Source organism: Chelon labrosus (assembly GCF_963514085.1).
Source record: "Chelon labrosus genome assembly, chromosome: 16".
Taxonomy (NCBI): domain Eukaryota; kingdom Metazoa; phylum Chordata; class Actinopteri; order Mugiliformes; family Mugilidae; genus Chelon; species Chelon labrosus.
Genome location: NC_140349.1, coordinates 13,927,976 through 13,942,203, shown reverse-complemented (window position 1 = coordinate 13,942,203; position 14,228 = coordinate 13,927,976). Strand labels below are relative to the sequence as shown.

Genomic DNA, 14,228 nt, shown 5'->3' with positions numbered 1-14,228 from the left:
TTATGGTTATTTTGAGCGTGTGTCACGGAGCTCTAATCTTTGTCATCATTGTCTTGTTATAGGTGAGTTAAGCAGCTTGCTAGGGTGCGGAGAGTAGACAGAGAGACAGGAGAGAGTTACAGCAGCTCACCGAACTCGAAATGGCCCAGGCATCCTCGCACATTTTGTTTCCAGGTAGTCACATCCCACCACTAGAGCGCAGAATATGATTGTCCTTTATTTAGTTATGAAAAAAAATAAACTCTAGATTTGAACACAAGTCATACAGTGGCTTTAACCATGTTAGTTTGAAACGTGTTGTTTCCCCAAATGGCCATAGGGGGGCACCACTGATCTAACAAACTGTAAAGCACTACTGATAAACTGTAAGGTAATTTATTTATTCTCCCAAACAGGTTTACCATTTTAAGTATTAGCATCATTTTATTGACTTAGCTATAGTATTATACATAATGCATATTCAGTAACGGCCCACACTGAACCCAAACCACTACTATACGAACACCACTAATCTTATTTCTGCTCTTGGAGTGGTGGAAAAGAAAAGCTTCATGTGCCACAAAGGGCAAGTGGTTAACAATAGAGTCACGAGTTATTTGGCTGGAGACTGCTCAGCTCCTGCGAGATCAGACTGCATTCCTTATCCGACCTAAATCTTAAAAGGAAGAGAAGTAATTATGCTGGAACAGAAAATTAGGTAGGCAGAGAGATGAAGGGTGCTCACAATGTCCCACTTTGCCAAAATAAAACGCCTCACATTCAAAGCCTTGTTGAAAGTCAAAGTTCAAATGTTGCACGCACTACTTTAAAATCCTTTCATATCAAGAAAAAAATGTATGTATCCCAGCACTTAACTGTGACCACTCGTTGCGCTATTATCTAGTTAATCCACAGTAGTCAGAGCCACAAGTAAACATTATTCAAACCAAAGGGCCCTTTCTTAATCAACTTAATCACTGGACAATAACTGCATTAATAGGTGCAGACTCAGGCTCGGCTCTTTCTAATAAGAGGAACGAGGATTGTGAGAATGTTTCAGCTTAAGTCAAGCGTGAAAAGGATTGTCTGGTGGTATTTTTCTTGGCTGGCTCGTCCGGTCAGATCAAGGCAGCTTTGACCATATGAACTGGGGCTGACTGCCTTGGCTGTGGTCTGGACCTTGTGATTGGGAACCACAGCACCAGCTCACCAAGCCTGCGACAAACTCATAACAGGAGTGGACTTTCACTTAGAAGGGCTTTGCGTTTGATCCTCTCGTCTCTCTTTCTGGGGTGTCAGTGGATTTTCTTTTAATTTGCATCAAACTGTAATGTAAGCTTTTCCCAGGTCCTGGCATTTCAGCGTTGTGTAAGAGAATGATGTGACAGTTCAATGATCCATGCAGAGAAACAGTCTTATTATTTATTCCAGCAGCTGAAATATAACGTGCATTAAAAAATACATAAATTTACAAACAAAGCGTGTTAAAAAAAAGCATAAAAGTTTGTAAATGATCATCTCCCACACAGAATAAGAGACTTATATTGTCCCATCATGCTAACTGGGAGTTTACTTTAAAGTATAGTGGAGGCTATGTTCTCTGAAACTGCAATTTTTTGTTAATATATGTAAAAAAAATCATAACACACAGAGCTAGGATGGTTCATAAAGCTCAGCGATGGCTATATAAATACACCACACCTAAAATCATTCAGGTTTATTTAAGAAATGTGGTCATGACACATCTCCAGGAAAACTTAAAACCATTGCGGCTCAGTGTATTTTCTGGTTTCAGCTCTTCTTCAAACATCTTTCTGCTTCGGATACAGAATACATGTGAGAAATCTGACATTTTGAATGTGCCCCTGCTAATTCTTTCCTCAACCCCTACACTAGAGACCCGACCTTTAACCTTTAGATCTATGTCAACCTTTGGATCTTAGATCAGTAATGTTTAGAAACCAGAGAGGTTCATTCAGTTTGTATTTTTCCTACGTTTGTGTGTTCGCTCAGTCTTTTCATAGCGCTGAGTTTTATGATTCAGAGCTGTTTTCAACTGACGGAAGTGAGGTAGTGTCTACAGTGCAGCCTTCTCCACCCCTCTAAATAATTTGTCAGCACAATTTCTGTACAGGCAATAAAAACTGGTAGTAAGTTAACAAAGGATCTTTTGACTGATCATGAATGAGCTACTGAGGAAGGTCTTTCCCTAACCTCCTGTAATTTCCTGACTCACTCGCTGCATGTGGCGGCTGACACTAACATATTCATGCAGTTCAATGGCAGATTGTCAGGGAAACCGTCAGCTGAGACTCTTTGCTGTGTCTACGTGATGGTTGAAGCCGTGCGGCTCACTGGGGGTTCTTCCTCCAAACACAGCTCCGTTTGACAGTGTCATTTCATCTCTCCGGAGACTTGAACGAGACTTATCACAACAACATTAACCCAGCACAACAGACACTGTAACAACAACTCATCTGCATCCTTCCCTCTCCTCCTCCTCCTCCTCCTGAGGGTTTCCATTAATAAAGATCTGTGTTAAAGAGAAGGAAGCAGATGAAAAGCAGAAGAGAAAAAACATTAAATAAAGACAAACAAGCGTGCGGTCTGGGAAAGCCATTAAGTGGCGTAAGTAAACGTCCATGTGCGCAACGGAAATAAAAGGTTTGTGGGGGTCGGACGGAGCGAGTTCGCACTGTACTATGTGTAGTGCACAATTGCTGATGTGAGTATTTTTAAATTCCCATAGATTCCCTGAGTGGCTTGTCGACTCCCGGAGCTCAACGGGCTCTGTGGGCCGTGAGTGAATGCTTGGAGTGAGGAGTGTGGTGGAAAAACAGCAGCGAGGGGAGAGGTGGGCTTGAAGGGAACACAACAGCCACCTCCTAACGCTGGGCCCCTGTAATCCTCTCTGGGTCATCCCCAACTGTTATTCCACCCTCCAACAAGTCAGCGCCACCACATCTGTGTCATCGTGAGAGCTCTTCCTTATGGTCCGGATTTGTACATTTGTGCCTTCAACCAGCCCGTTCCGCATTTTACAGTCTGACCTTGCTCAGCTGTTGTGTGCTGTCACAGGGCTGCCTTTGGCCCAGAGGCCATTCTGGATACTCTGCCCAGCTCTGAGTGTTGATTACTGGATGAAAGTAACACTGAAGCGGTGCACTGTAATAGAAAGAGGGCGTGTGAGGCTTTGCTACGGTGAAACTTTGATTTTTAATCCCTGAGGGTACAAACAGAGCTGGCCTGTCCTTCAACACCTTTTTCTTTCGTTGCGCCCTGGCCTGCTTTGGGCTGCTGAGAGACGGAGAGACGGAGAGGAGGAGAGAAAAGGGAAACTGAAGGAGGAGAGGAAACCAGGCAAACAGTTGGGTTGTAGAGGGAGATTCCCAGCACAGGATGCCACTTGATTTATGTTTAGTTGGTACCTCGTCCTTTCACCAGGAGGTGGTTAAGATCCACAAGACTGTATCGTTAGAACATCTTCCCAAATCAGATCCTCCTGTTCTTTATCTATCATTTATATAACTTACTGAACTACTTAAGCACAGAATACACACATTCATTTACAAACATAGAAATTAAATTCCCCCTTGCATCCTGTTCTGAAAGAATAACTTTTCCTGTGCCTAATTTTCCCATGTATTGTTGTAAATGATGGATTTGTCCACCTTAACTGCTTTTCCCACAGGTTTACCAATTTGATTCTTTGTTCGTCTGCCAAATTAAGGGCATGTTTATTTTTGCCACAATTTGTCTGATCAACAAAATAACAGCTTTACCTCCACTCTGCTGGCAGCAGGTATCTCCACATTTCGCAGATGTCTTCTCCTATTTGACTTGCAGTAGTCACCTTGGTCAAAACGGCCAGTGTGCAGGCAGAGACGAGTGTGGGAGACGGCTACCCTGCAGGATTACGTTGAAGCTGCACACTGATTGCGAAAAATGTTTCCCTAGCAATCATTTAAACTCAAATACTCGAGAAAGTGAGGCTTTAAATCCTCACCATTTCATTGATTCAACTGAGATACTATATCAGGAGTTGATGTACTTTTCATCAGCTCATAACACAAAATAAACCTTACTCCTGTTATCAAAATATGAAATTAAATGAGAAAAGGAACCGGAAATTAGTTTGGCTGGGATGCCTGGTTCAAATAACTGGATTTGAGAGACACCATAATTGTGGGGTGACAGTTTTGTTCATCCGTGTATTGTTGACTATGCCTTTAAAATTTATTATTTGGCAGTCAGGACTTTAAGGTGATCTGCTTTAGCAAGCTTAAATTATAACTTGATTTATCGGCTTCACGTCCAAGCAAAAGGCCAATCAGTCTATAAGATTTATATCAAAAATATCATCAACAAATAGTGAAAATAAACATCAGTCTCGCCCCCGGCGTCAGTTTAAATGGTGCTTCTAAAATTAAAAACAAACATAAAACCAGTTATGCACCAACATTTCAGACTGATTTGTCGTATTAGTCACAGGTCAGCATTAACACGTTCCTGTAAAGTACATCTGTCATCAGTTGATTCCATTTTATAGTCGTCAGTGAGCCCGTCAGTCTATATATGTGTAAGGATTAGTGATGTTAAGTTATGTAAAGGGAGGGGGCCCAGGGAATAATGTCTAGATTTGAGACTTGTGAAAGACTCCGACTGCATTCCTGCATGTCATTCACAGAGCTGCATGTTCCATAAACTGCAGCACAACAATTGAGCGGCATGCACATGCTCTGCATTGGTAACCCGCCTCTGCTTTTGTTAAGGAACGCCGTAGAACTTACACAATGCTTCATTGTAAAACAAATGCTGTGTATTCCACTTCAGTGTAACAGCAGTGTAGAGATGTGAGTGATGAGGTTCTGGAGAAAAGGAGCAGATTTCTCTGTTCTGAAAAACTTCATAAGAAAACCAGACCCCTCATTTCTCCCCTCGTTAATTCAGCTTGCAGCAGGTTTACATCTGAGCTGCTGTGTGTGTTTTCGCTGAAGCGATTCGTTTAAAGAAAGCACATCACTGTGAATCCCCTTCGGCCGTAGCTGATGTCACTTGTGGTGGACAGACGATACCGTGGGGCCGGCGGGAGTTTGGGGACCACCTCACATTGCATTCTTCTGAGGCCCTCGGACAGGTGATCTCTGCTCCATAACCTTATATCTGTATCATAACCACAAGCCTCTGTGTCACAATCATAGATTTAGAAAGCGCACAGAGGAGGAGGAGGAGGCGGAGGAGGCTGTGGTGGCCCGTGTGTCCCAGAGCACCTGTCTGTGCTGTCCCCGACTCCTGTAACCATGGATTCATCTCATCCCATAATAAACACAAGTGGCATTTTCACTTCAAGGGAACACAAAGGAGACTTTTCACACTTGAACCTCTCACCATGACGGAAACTACAGTGAAACATCAAGAGGCTGTGCCATTTCAAACTGCTGCTCAGGACACACTTTACAAGTACGCAACATTAAAATGAACATTAAACATAAAAACAACTCTTATCAAACGTAGCAGCTCTACCGGACACTCCTCAATGTTCCCGGAAAGCTTCACAAAATATAAACTACTGCATCTCTCCCCCACTCGCTGTGTGCATCCCACGCTCGTGCCCATCCCGTGCCTCTCGCTCCTGTTTCCGCACATCTACTCACCAGAGAGAGCGTTTGTAAACCAGATGCAGACCCCCCTGCGGGAGTTTACTTGGCCTTTGTACGGAGTTTTAAGAGTTGTTCGCCTGCGATTCCTGCCATCGTACTGATGTTCTTCTTCGCTCCTGCGCGCGCCACCCCGCCTGCCGGAGCGGAGGAGCGCTGGACCACAGAGACGCACGAGGAGGGGAGAGCGAGCTGATGTTAGCGGCTGTGACGAGGCTCAGCCCGCCAATTAAAACTACGAGAACAGCTAAGACTAACTTAATTAGGCAATTGTGGTTACTGAGGTCGGTTTAGGCGACATGGATCCTCTGCCTGAACATTTCCCTCGCCTGTCCTGTCGCCTTGTTTAATGTGTTATTACAGGAACAGATGCTACACTTGATCGGGGCCAGTGCGATCATTTCTGCAAAGTGATGGCAGCGTACTTTCACAGTCTTCTCGGAGTTAGTGCATGTGTCATTACTTCTCTGCACCCCGCTGTTTATTTCTAGCACCTGACTCTCAACAATGATCGCCGAAAGTCACGTTTCAGCGCGACGCACTTCTCCAAGTATTGTGCATCTTGCTTTTTGCGACCGTGACTTGATTTACAGATAACTTTTGAATCTTAGCCAACCAAAACCGAGGCTGCAAAAGAAAGCAGAGATATGACATTCGGCCTCAGTTTTAGAGGTTAACTATGACTCGGGCAAAACTTTGCTCTATGCGCTCCCGTGGGTGATCCAGTGAAACGCGTCAAGTCATATGTAGTTTAATCGTGAGTATGTTAGGAAGTCCATCAAACAACGGCGGCATCAGAATGCTGGTGCCCCCGACTCCGAACGACGACAGGCGGGTGGAGTTCGTGGCTCTCACCGCTGTCCACACGGAGAGGAGCGAGCCGTCCACTCCGGAGCGCGGACACCCGTCTCACCGCACAGGTCTGCTGGGCACCCCGCTGCCAGGACCGCCCGGACCCCGGGGCAACTCCTCCGCTTCGAGCAAGCGCTGCAGAAAGTTGCAGAATTTCCTGTACAACGTGTTGGAAAGACCAAGAGGATGGGCGTTCATCTACCACGCATTCATGTAAGTGCATCATCATCATCATCATTATTATTATTATTATTTTCTAAATTGTGACTTTATTGTAATTTTGCACATTTTGCACAAGTCTTGTCCTTAGTTCCTAATAAAAAATAAACTTTTTGAAAAGTTTCCAACGAAGCCACATACTTTGAGAGAGCCTGAAATCACCAATCCAGCGTTTTGATGATTACATGCCAGCAGCTCTTTGATGAATTTTCCAATTAACCAAGCAGAGTTGCTTATGCGGCAATTAGCCCGGTCATGTACCATACATCATCTCAACATGTGGTCCACTGTTCAATTTCCCCTCATCCCTGTCTCATTAAATTATCAGGGGGAATTTAAATTAAGTTTGTCCAGATCCACATTTTTTGGAATTAAAGTCCCTTTTTTTTTGTAAACATTGTGACTCCCGCTGATTGTCATGTGGATTTATGTTTAGGAAGTTGAGCAATGAGTTTGCACAGCAGAGGTGTGAAATCACTGCACTACGATAAGTGAAAAAAATAAATAAAACAACAACCAAAGTCTTCTCATGTGTAGGCGATACAAACTCAAACCAGATTGTCTTGTTGCACTATTTCTCTGACAGGTAAAGTAGGTGAACTCACTTTGAACCTCATACGCAAGAGTTTATTAAGCCAGCGATGCATGGATCTCAAACTAAACAGCTCCCTCAGTGCAGAGAGTATTCAGTCAGGGCTTTAAAGTACCCTTGTGCCATATGCTTGAGAATGTATATAACATGTAAACACTGGGAAAGTATGAGCTCACTGGTAGTGGTCCCCTCTAACGCACCGACAGTTAAAGCATGTGAAACATAGGTCGCTCATTTGATCAGAAACCAAACTGTTGTTCAATACGATTTAAATGTCGCCTCTTTAACAACTGGACTTAGACTGTGGTGTGAACTGTAGATGGATATCTGTTTAAAAGTCCAAGTTCACTCAGGGCACATTTACTCTTTCTTAAGTGTGTCTGTGTATTTCTCTCTCTTTTTAAGTGAAGCCCAGGACAGTTGTGAACCAGCAGCTGTCTTCCAGCTGCGTCTGCGCCTGGCACATAGTGGACAGAGCATTAAGTGTGGGAGCTCCTTGGACCGGGGTGTGTTTTCCGTGTCGTTGTTTAGACAAGTACAGCTGTCTGCCTGCCAGTGCCATCACGTGTTTATAACGGAGGGAAATCCCGCTGCAGGCTCACGACTCTCATACATGTTCTGATCGTACGCAGTCGCTGTGTCGGTGAGAACAGGCCCGCGGGACCCTAGTCTCACTTTGTTCTTTCACTTCTATCTAGTCCTTTCTTCCTTCTCCATTCCCACCGGACAAACATGTCTTTGCAGCACACACAGGACACGTCGTGTACCTCTTCCACCCGCTGCGTTTCACATTAAGAGCGATGGCCTTTACGGTGACATTCTCCCTGACATTACTGGGTGTTAGAGTGGAAAGCTGCTCTGCCATTGTTGTTATTTCTCTGTTAGGGAGGCAGGACAGGCACTTAGAGGTGCTCAGATCATGTTTCAGATGCCATGGCCTTGTGTACAGAGCTGAACTGATTTTGAAAGTGAGCTTCTCCTGTCACAGCCTGTTTTATGTTAATCGTCTTCGCGAACTGCAAAATGTACCAGAGACTAAAACTTGGTGGGCTTTTCCAAGACATTAGGTGCACATATGTGCTCCGGAGTGCATCATTCCCATGATACTGTATCACTCTGAGCTGTGCGTTTGTTTTGATTAATTACATGCGTGCTGCTCATCAGGTTGAGAACCTCATGTGTGAGGAAAATTAAGTCTGCGTTGATCTATTGTAATTAAACTGAGCCTTACACGGCTGCGTAGGGCGCCGCGTTAACTTCCCTTGATCCTTTAATTAGTCCTGCATTGTAACGGGGGACCTTGGAACAGATGCGTTGCTTCTGGAGGACCTCTCTTTGCAGGTGTATGTTGGAGTGCATGTGGAAAAGGGGTGAAGGAGATCTCCTCCGTAATGTGTCTCCATGGACTTCCATTCAAGTCCCACCACACTCCTTGCTTCTGCACTGCTGCACTTACAGTGCTTCCTCATAGAGACCAATTTTCCCGGAGATAAAGGTCTTGGATGACTTTAACACTTTCTCTTCTAAACACCACATGTTATATTCTTGTAATTCTTGTATTCTGTTTCTTGACTGTCTCCTGTGGATTAAACTTTCCTCACTCATTGTAGTGTAGCATCTGTATGCTAATTCAGAGCTGGCATAAACTTTCTCCTCTCCTCTCCTCTCCTCTCCTCTCCTCTCCTTTCATTTCCTTTCCTTTCCTCTTCCCTCTACCAAGAAAATCAGGAGTGGTAATAAGCCAGAATCTTGTTAAAAAGAACAATAGAGATGTTCCCGGAAAGTTCCTTGAAAAGCAACCAGCTGTGGCGAATTCTTTACAAACCTGATCGGTTGCTTCGACGACACCGCAGGTTTTAGCATTCGCAGAAACTCCCACACAAAAGGCGCGTGGACCGTTTAAAATGTTAAGTGCCGCCTGTCCTGTAATGCACCTTTCAGTCACCCACAGTAAAAGCTCAAGACCTCTTTGACACCGTTGAGTCCAATCTTTGTTTCACCTGCAGTAAAGCTGCGGTGTCAGCAGGAGGGCTGGTCAGCTTGTCTGAGCGGGTTAAATCTGTGCACAAACATCGACATCCAAACAAGAAGGTTTGGGTTGTTGGATCTGCGTAGTTAAGACATGTACCTCTCTGTGTTGTACTTGAATTGTGTTCAACAGTATCTGCGTGTGTTTTGAGGACCTGTTTGTTACTGATTATTTTCGTTATTGAGCATGTTTTTTGAATAATAATCACAGTTTTTCTGAACATTTCAAATATTAAGTTCACAATGACGTAAAACAAAGATAAGAACACGAAATTCCTCAGTAGTTTCGCTTAATACTGGACATAAATCAGCATTTTGTTTGTTAATTAGCTTATTAATGAATGCACTTAATTCAGTTTTCCTACTTGTCTAGTGATCTCTGAGTGTCTGTGATTCAGGAGTGTAGCCGCAAAGGTTTTTTTCTTCAGGCCTGAATAATTCTCCACTACTTTGAGTGGTTTTCTCAACAAGTGAACGAACATCAGTAAAACAAGGTGGTTTTTTTTTCTATCTTCAGTGAGCCAAGTGGTGTATTTTAAATTCTACCTTGAATGAATGGAGGCAAGACAGTGAAGGTTCACAGGAGAGGAGAGAACATATTTGAGGTGTATCGTCTTACAGGTCTGTTAGTTCTTCAGTTGATGGAGGTTTTGTGCCAATTGCTGTTGTAGCTCACACAGTCAGTCGTCGTGAGGAAAAAAAATGGATGTACGTCAACGTTTTACCGGTAAAGGGGTTGAAGCTGCGCCAGCTTACGCAGAGCCAGAAAAAACAAGTCTGTGTGTGATGCCCAAGTAATGTGAACATGATACGAGCAGGGCATATGTTAAAGTTCTTTGCATAGCGCTTTAGCCCACTAAAGCCGTGGTAGCTGACTCATAACAATATGGAAGTAGGTCAAATTATAATTTTAAAGGGGCAGAATTCAGTCATTGTCTGTATTTTTTTCACAGGTAACAAGATTTTCTCATGTTTTACTACCTGTAGCAGAAAAGCGTGTATTTTCATTTGATGCTTTTCTATCATGTCGTCATGCCTATAGGCAATGCTTTGCGTTCAAGAGGTAAGCTGTAAGTTGAAAGAAAACCACTAGTAGGTTAACTTTTGGCCTCTAGAGGCCATCTAGGCTAACAATATATCAAGCTAACAAGTGAGTCATGTCATGTAGGAAACGCAAAGTCATGATGAAAACATAAGACTGCAAGATTTAAGCAATAAGTAACCACATAGAAAAAGCAAAGAATTAGCAAACATGGATAAAGTTTATTTATGTTTTTCATAGTCTTGTGATTGAGAAGAACTGATGGTTTTCTGTCTAGCTGGTGTAAACTTGCCCTATAAGCTTGGCAGATGACCAACAACATTCAGAAGGATCAGTTTCAGTGTTTTCCCTCACCTCTGACCCCTCAGCCGTTTCCACCATAAGCAGTTCCACATATAGACCATCACATGAGGCCATCTGTCTTGCCCATATTAATTCATCCCAGCTGGAGGTCTTTTAAGGCCCTGGCGCTCCAAAACAAACTTAGGCGACTCAGTTGAAAATCAAGTTGAAAATCGGTGCCACCTAATACCAGCTGTGTGGAAGTCGAAAAAAGATATGTCATGTCTTGATACGGTCTTAGATCGCATGCCCGAGCTCGGTCTCTGCCTTGGTGCAGGTTTTTGCTGGAGTCAAGACCGAGCACTGGACCAGCCAGAGTGATTGATTGGTTCAAAGGAGGGTGAAAATATACTGGTCATGTATTATTGATGTCTCATAGAGGAGGAGGAGCAGAGATGTGGAGCACTATTATATCATGGAGGTTTTAGACTTGAGCTCGTGCGGTATCGTCAGTGTGAGTGGAATAGAAAGGAGTATCGTTATAAGTAGTAGTTGTATGAGGAAACATAACTGTTCTGACAATCTGAGAGTTTAGCTGATTTCCTGTCTTCATGTTAGTCTCTGATATTAAAGGGGAACTCCACAAATTTCACTTATCAGCATACTAACTATGACTAAACCTAGCTTGTAGAGGACAGGAAATTAACCCTTCCCTTCAGGCAACAAAGGTTCTAAGTAAAATCAGTTTGGTTAGCTTAAGACAGACACAGTTTACCTCGATAATGTTTCTGGAATGATCTTGGTTGGGGTTAAAATTTTATTAAAGTTTACAAGAACTTGTTGTTATAGCCAAAGCAATAACCACTAAGACGTCTAAGTGGGAAACATGCAGTTAAAATGAGATTTCTGTCGATCCATCATTTCACCCCAGCCTCCTCCCACTGACACAGACTTTGCCATAATTACTACAAATCTCTGACTCTTTTTTTAAACTTAGCATTTGTGCTGTTTCCTCTGTATTCTGTGCCATAGCCTGAAGTGCACTTCCTCCCAAAAAATGTAACTACACGTCACCTAACATCTGCGATTGGTTTTTAAAGCAATTCTTTGTCCACGTCTCTCGGCGGCCGTACAAACACAGGAAATTCAGCTTCCTCCTGCCTCCTCTGCACCATCTACTCAGACCACTTCTCTCTTTTCTGCGTTTGCACTGATTTCACTGAAAGTAACGGTTGCTCAACATTTATTAGCTCAAACTCCATCACGAGCCACTCATTTACAGTCTCCACTGGTTGAAGCACACAGCTAGCGTAGTTACGAGTGCACAAGTATCAAATCTTACAATGTTTTAGCCCACAAACGTAGCCTATGCTGTAGGCTCTGTGTAGATCCGTTGCATAAGTATACAAGGACTTAAAGGACTTAACCTCCTTAAGCGTTGGAGGTAAGGGAGGATCTGACAAAGGATCAAGTGTAACCATTGCTACTCAAAGTCAAGGACATCTAGGCCTCAGCTGCTTAGATTTTTGCCCTTCTGTTTTAAATTAGTCTCCTGTGCGCCCCCAATTTCATGCAGTTGCATTGCTAAATCCCTCGAGCACCTTTTTAAGATGACTCGCAAACTGCAAATTTGGGTGCAAAGAGTGCAATCCGGCGCTTTAAATATTGCAAATCTGTTACTTTCAATAATTCATTGCTATTGATTTTAAAGGAAGGACCATTTTGTGTAAGGTCGTGGAGCTGAAAACAGGAGCTGAACAAGTTTCCAAAGGAAGCTTCTCATGTGAGATAAATAAATCTGTGGGAGATAAACCGCTCACTCTGATGTGGGGTATCCCTTCACTTTAACCTTTTATGGCACACGCACCAGTGACAGGGTCTGTTTATGAAAGCTTGAGCCTAAAGTCACATTATTTATAGATGTTGAGAGAGATACTGACAACAGGACTCGCAGCCTAATGCTCTCCATAACCTCTCCATTGTCCAGAAATGCTATAGTGCATGGCTATAGGTAATCCTTCGCACATCTTTACTGTAAAGAGTGCTGTACACAGAATAAATCTTGTGAGCTTTTCGTTAAAGGTGAATTGCCTTTGTGACATTATCAAACTCATTTAGCTCGGACAGCTCGTTGATCGAATGCGTTCCCTCTTCCGTTTGTCCACTCTTGCAGTTTTCCCTCCGTCCAAACCCGTCTTGAGCCACCTAATCTACTTTCTCAGCTGGATGACGGAAAACAGTCCGTCCTGTTTTTCCAAGTTTTCAACCACGCAACATCCACAAAAATTGCCACCCTCTGGCACCCTCTGAAAAACCCCTGACGTGTTTAGTGTTGGGCCTAATTTTTAATTATTAATGGTTAGAGTAACATCAAAAAATAGCTTTTTTGTTTTGTTGTTTGCTTTTTTACTCAGCTCACGAATGCGTTTTTACTGATGACTAAGTGAGAGAGAAAGAAAGGCGGGGCGGAGACGGTCGTGCCACCCTAAAATGGGGCTCGGGAGAAAGCCACTCGGCACTTTGCGCGGGGTTTTAACCTGCTCAGGACTGCAGATTGGATTCTTGTTGTTCATTTATCACTGCATTTTTTTTTTATCTGTTCACCTCAGCATGTTGTGTAAATTCTGCTCCATTAAGAAGACTTTATGGCCCAAATGCCTTTTTCTCTTAATTCACGCTATCTCTTCCCCGTCATTCTTTCCTTCCCTCTACTCCTGAGTAGGAATATCATCTCTCATTTACTGTACTTTCTAGCCTAATTGACTTCCCCTCCCTCACTGCCTCATTACCTCCCGCTTCCTCCTCTCAGTTCTGGTTAATTGTGTCCTTAAAGCATATCTTTTGCAATATCTGCTGGACCCAAATTGACAAAATGTGCTGGATAAATACATGAATGCATAGTTTGAAGTTAGTTAAACAACTGACGGATTAAACGACCAATTTTGTTTTTCATCTTATGATTTTCACAATTTTCTGACACTTTCTCACACAAAATCACATTTTAACCGATAGTAAAATCCTTGCAAACCAATATTTGAGGCTTTGTTCAGTAAAAGGAGCAAATCTGTGGTTATTTTGCAATATGTGAATGTGTGCCTTTAAAACTCAGCATGCATTCTTTACCATAGACACCGCAATAGGAGTGCTGCAGTAATGCTTATTTGATGCAGACTCTCTGGCATTTCCTTTAATTTAAGTGAAGGAGGAACCGAAACCCAGTCGAACTGCTGATTGGACAGGAGCTCCGAGACTTGAAGACGAATTTAGAGACAGACACGGGGTCATTTTTCTGTCTCGATCTGGTGCGGTTGTCAGTTCAACATTTCATCAGTTTAAATGTTCAGAGGGGAAAATTGTATCAGTGTAATTTCAAAGAGCCTTGTTTCCTGGCTTAAAAATACAGTAAAACCATCAGTGTTTTAAGATAAGATGAGAAAAAATAAACTGAAACAAAGGGCCCTCATATGTCTTGTGAAATATTTGGCTAAATTACACAAATGACTCTTTCTGCTCAGGCCTCTGTCTTCCCCTGATGTCCATTCACCCTTTAAATGTCGTGAAGTCTTCCTGACTACTT

At 43.1% G+C, this 14,228-nt stretch overlaps 1 protein-coding gene across 1 annotated transcript in view; it reads left to right on the top strand.

The window, feature by feature from the left end:
• The first annotated feature begins 5,877 nt into the window (after positions 1-5,877).
• kcnq4 (potassium voltage-gated channel subfamily Q member 4) overlaps positions 5,878-14,228 on the top strand; it is a 44,911-nt gene continuing 36,560 nt past the window's right edge. The window contains exon 1 of the mRNA XM_084563355.1: positions 5,878-6,701. Coding sequence (XP_084419481.1) covers positions 6,400-6,701 — 302 coding nt within the window. The 5' untranslated portion in view covers positions 5,878-6,399. The remainder of the gene's footprint in view (positions 6,702-14,228) is intronic.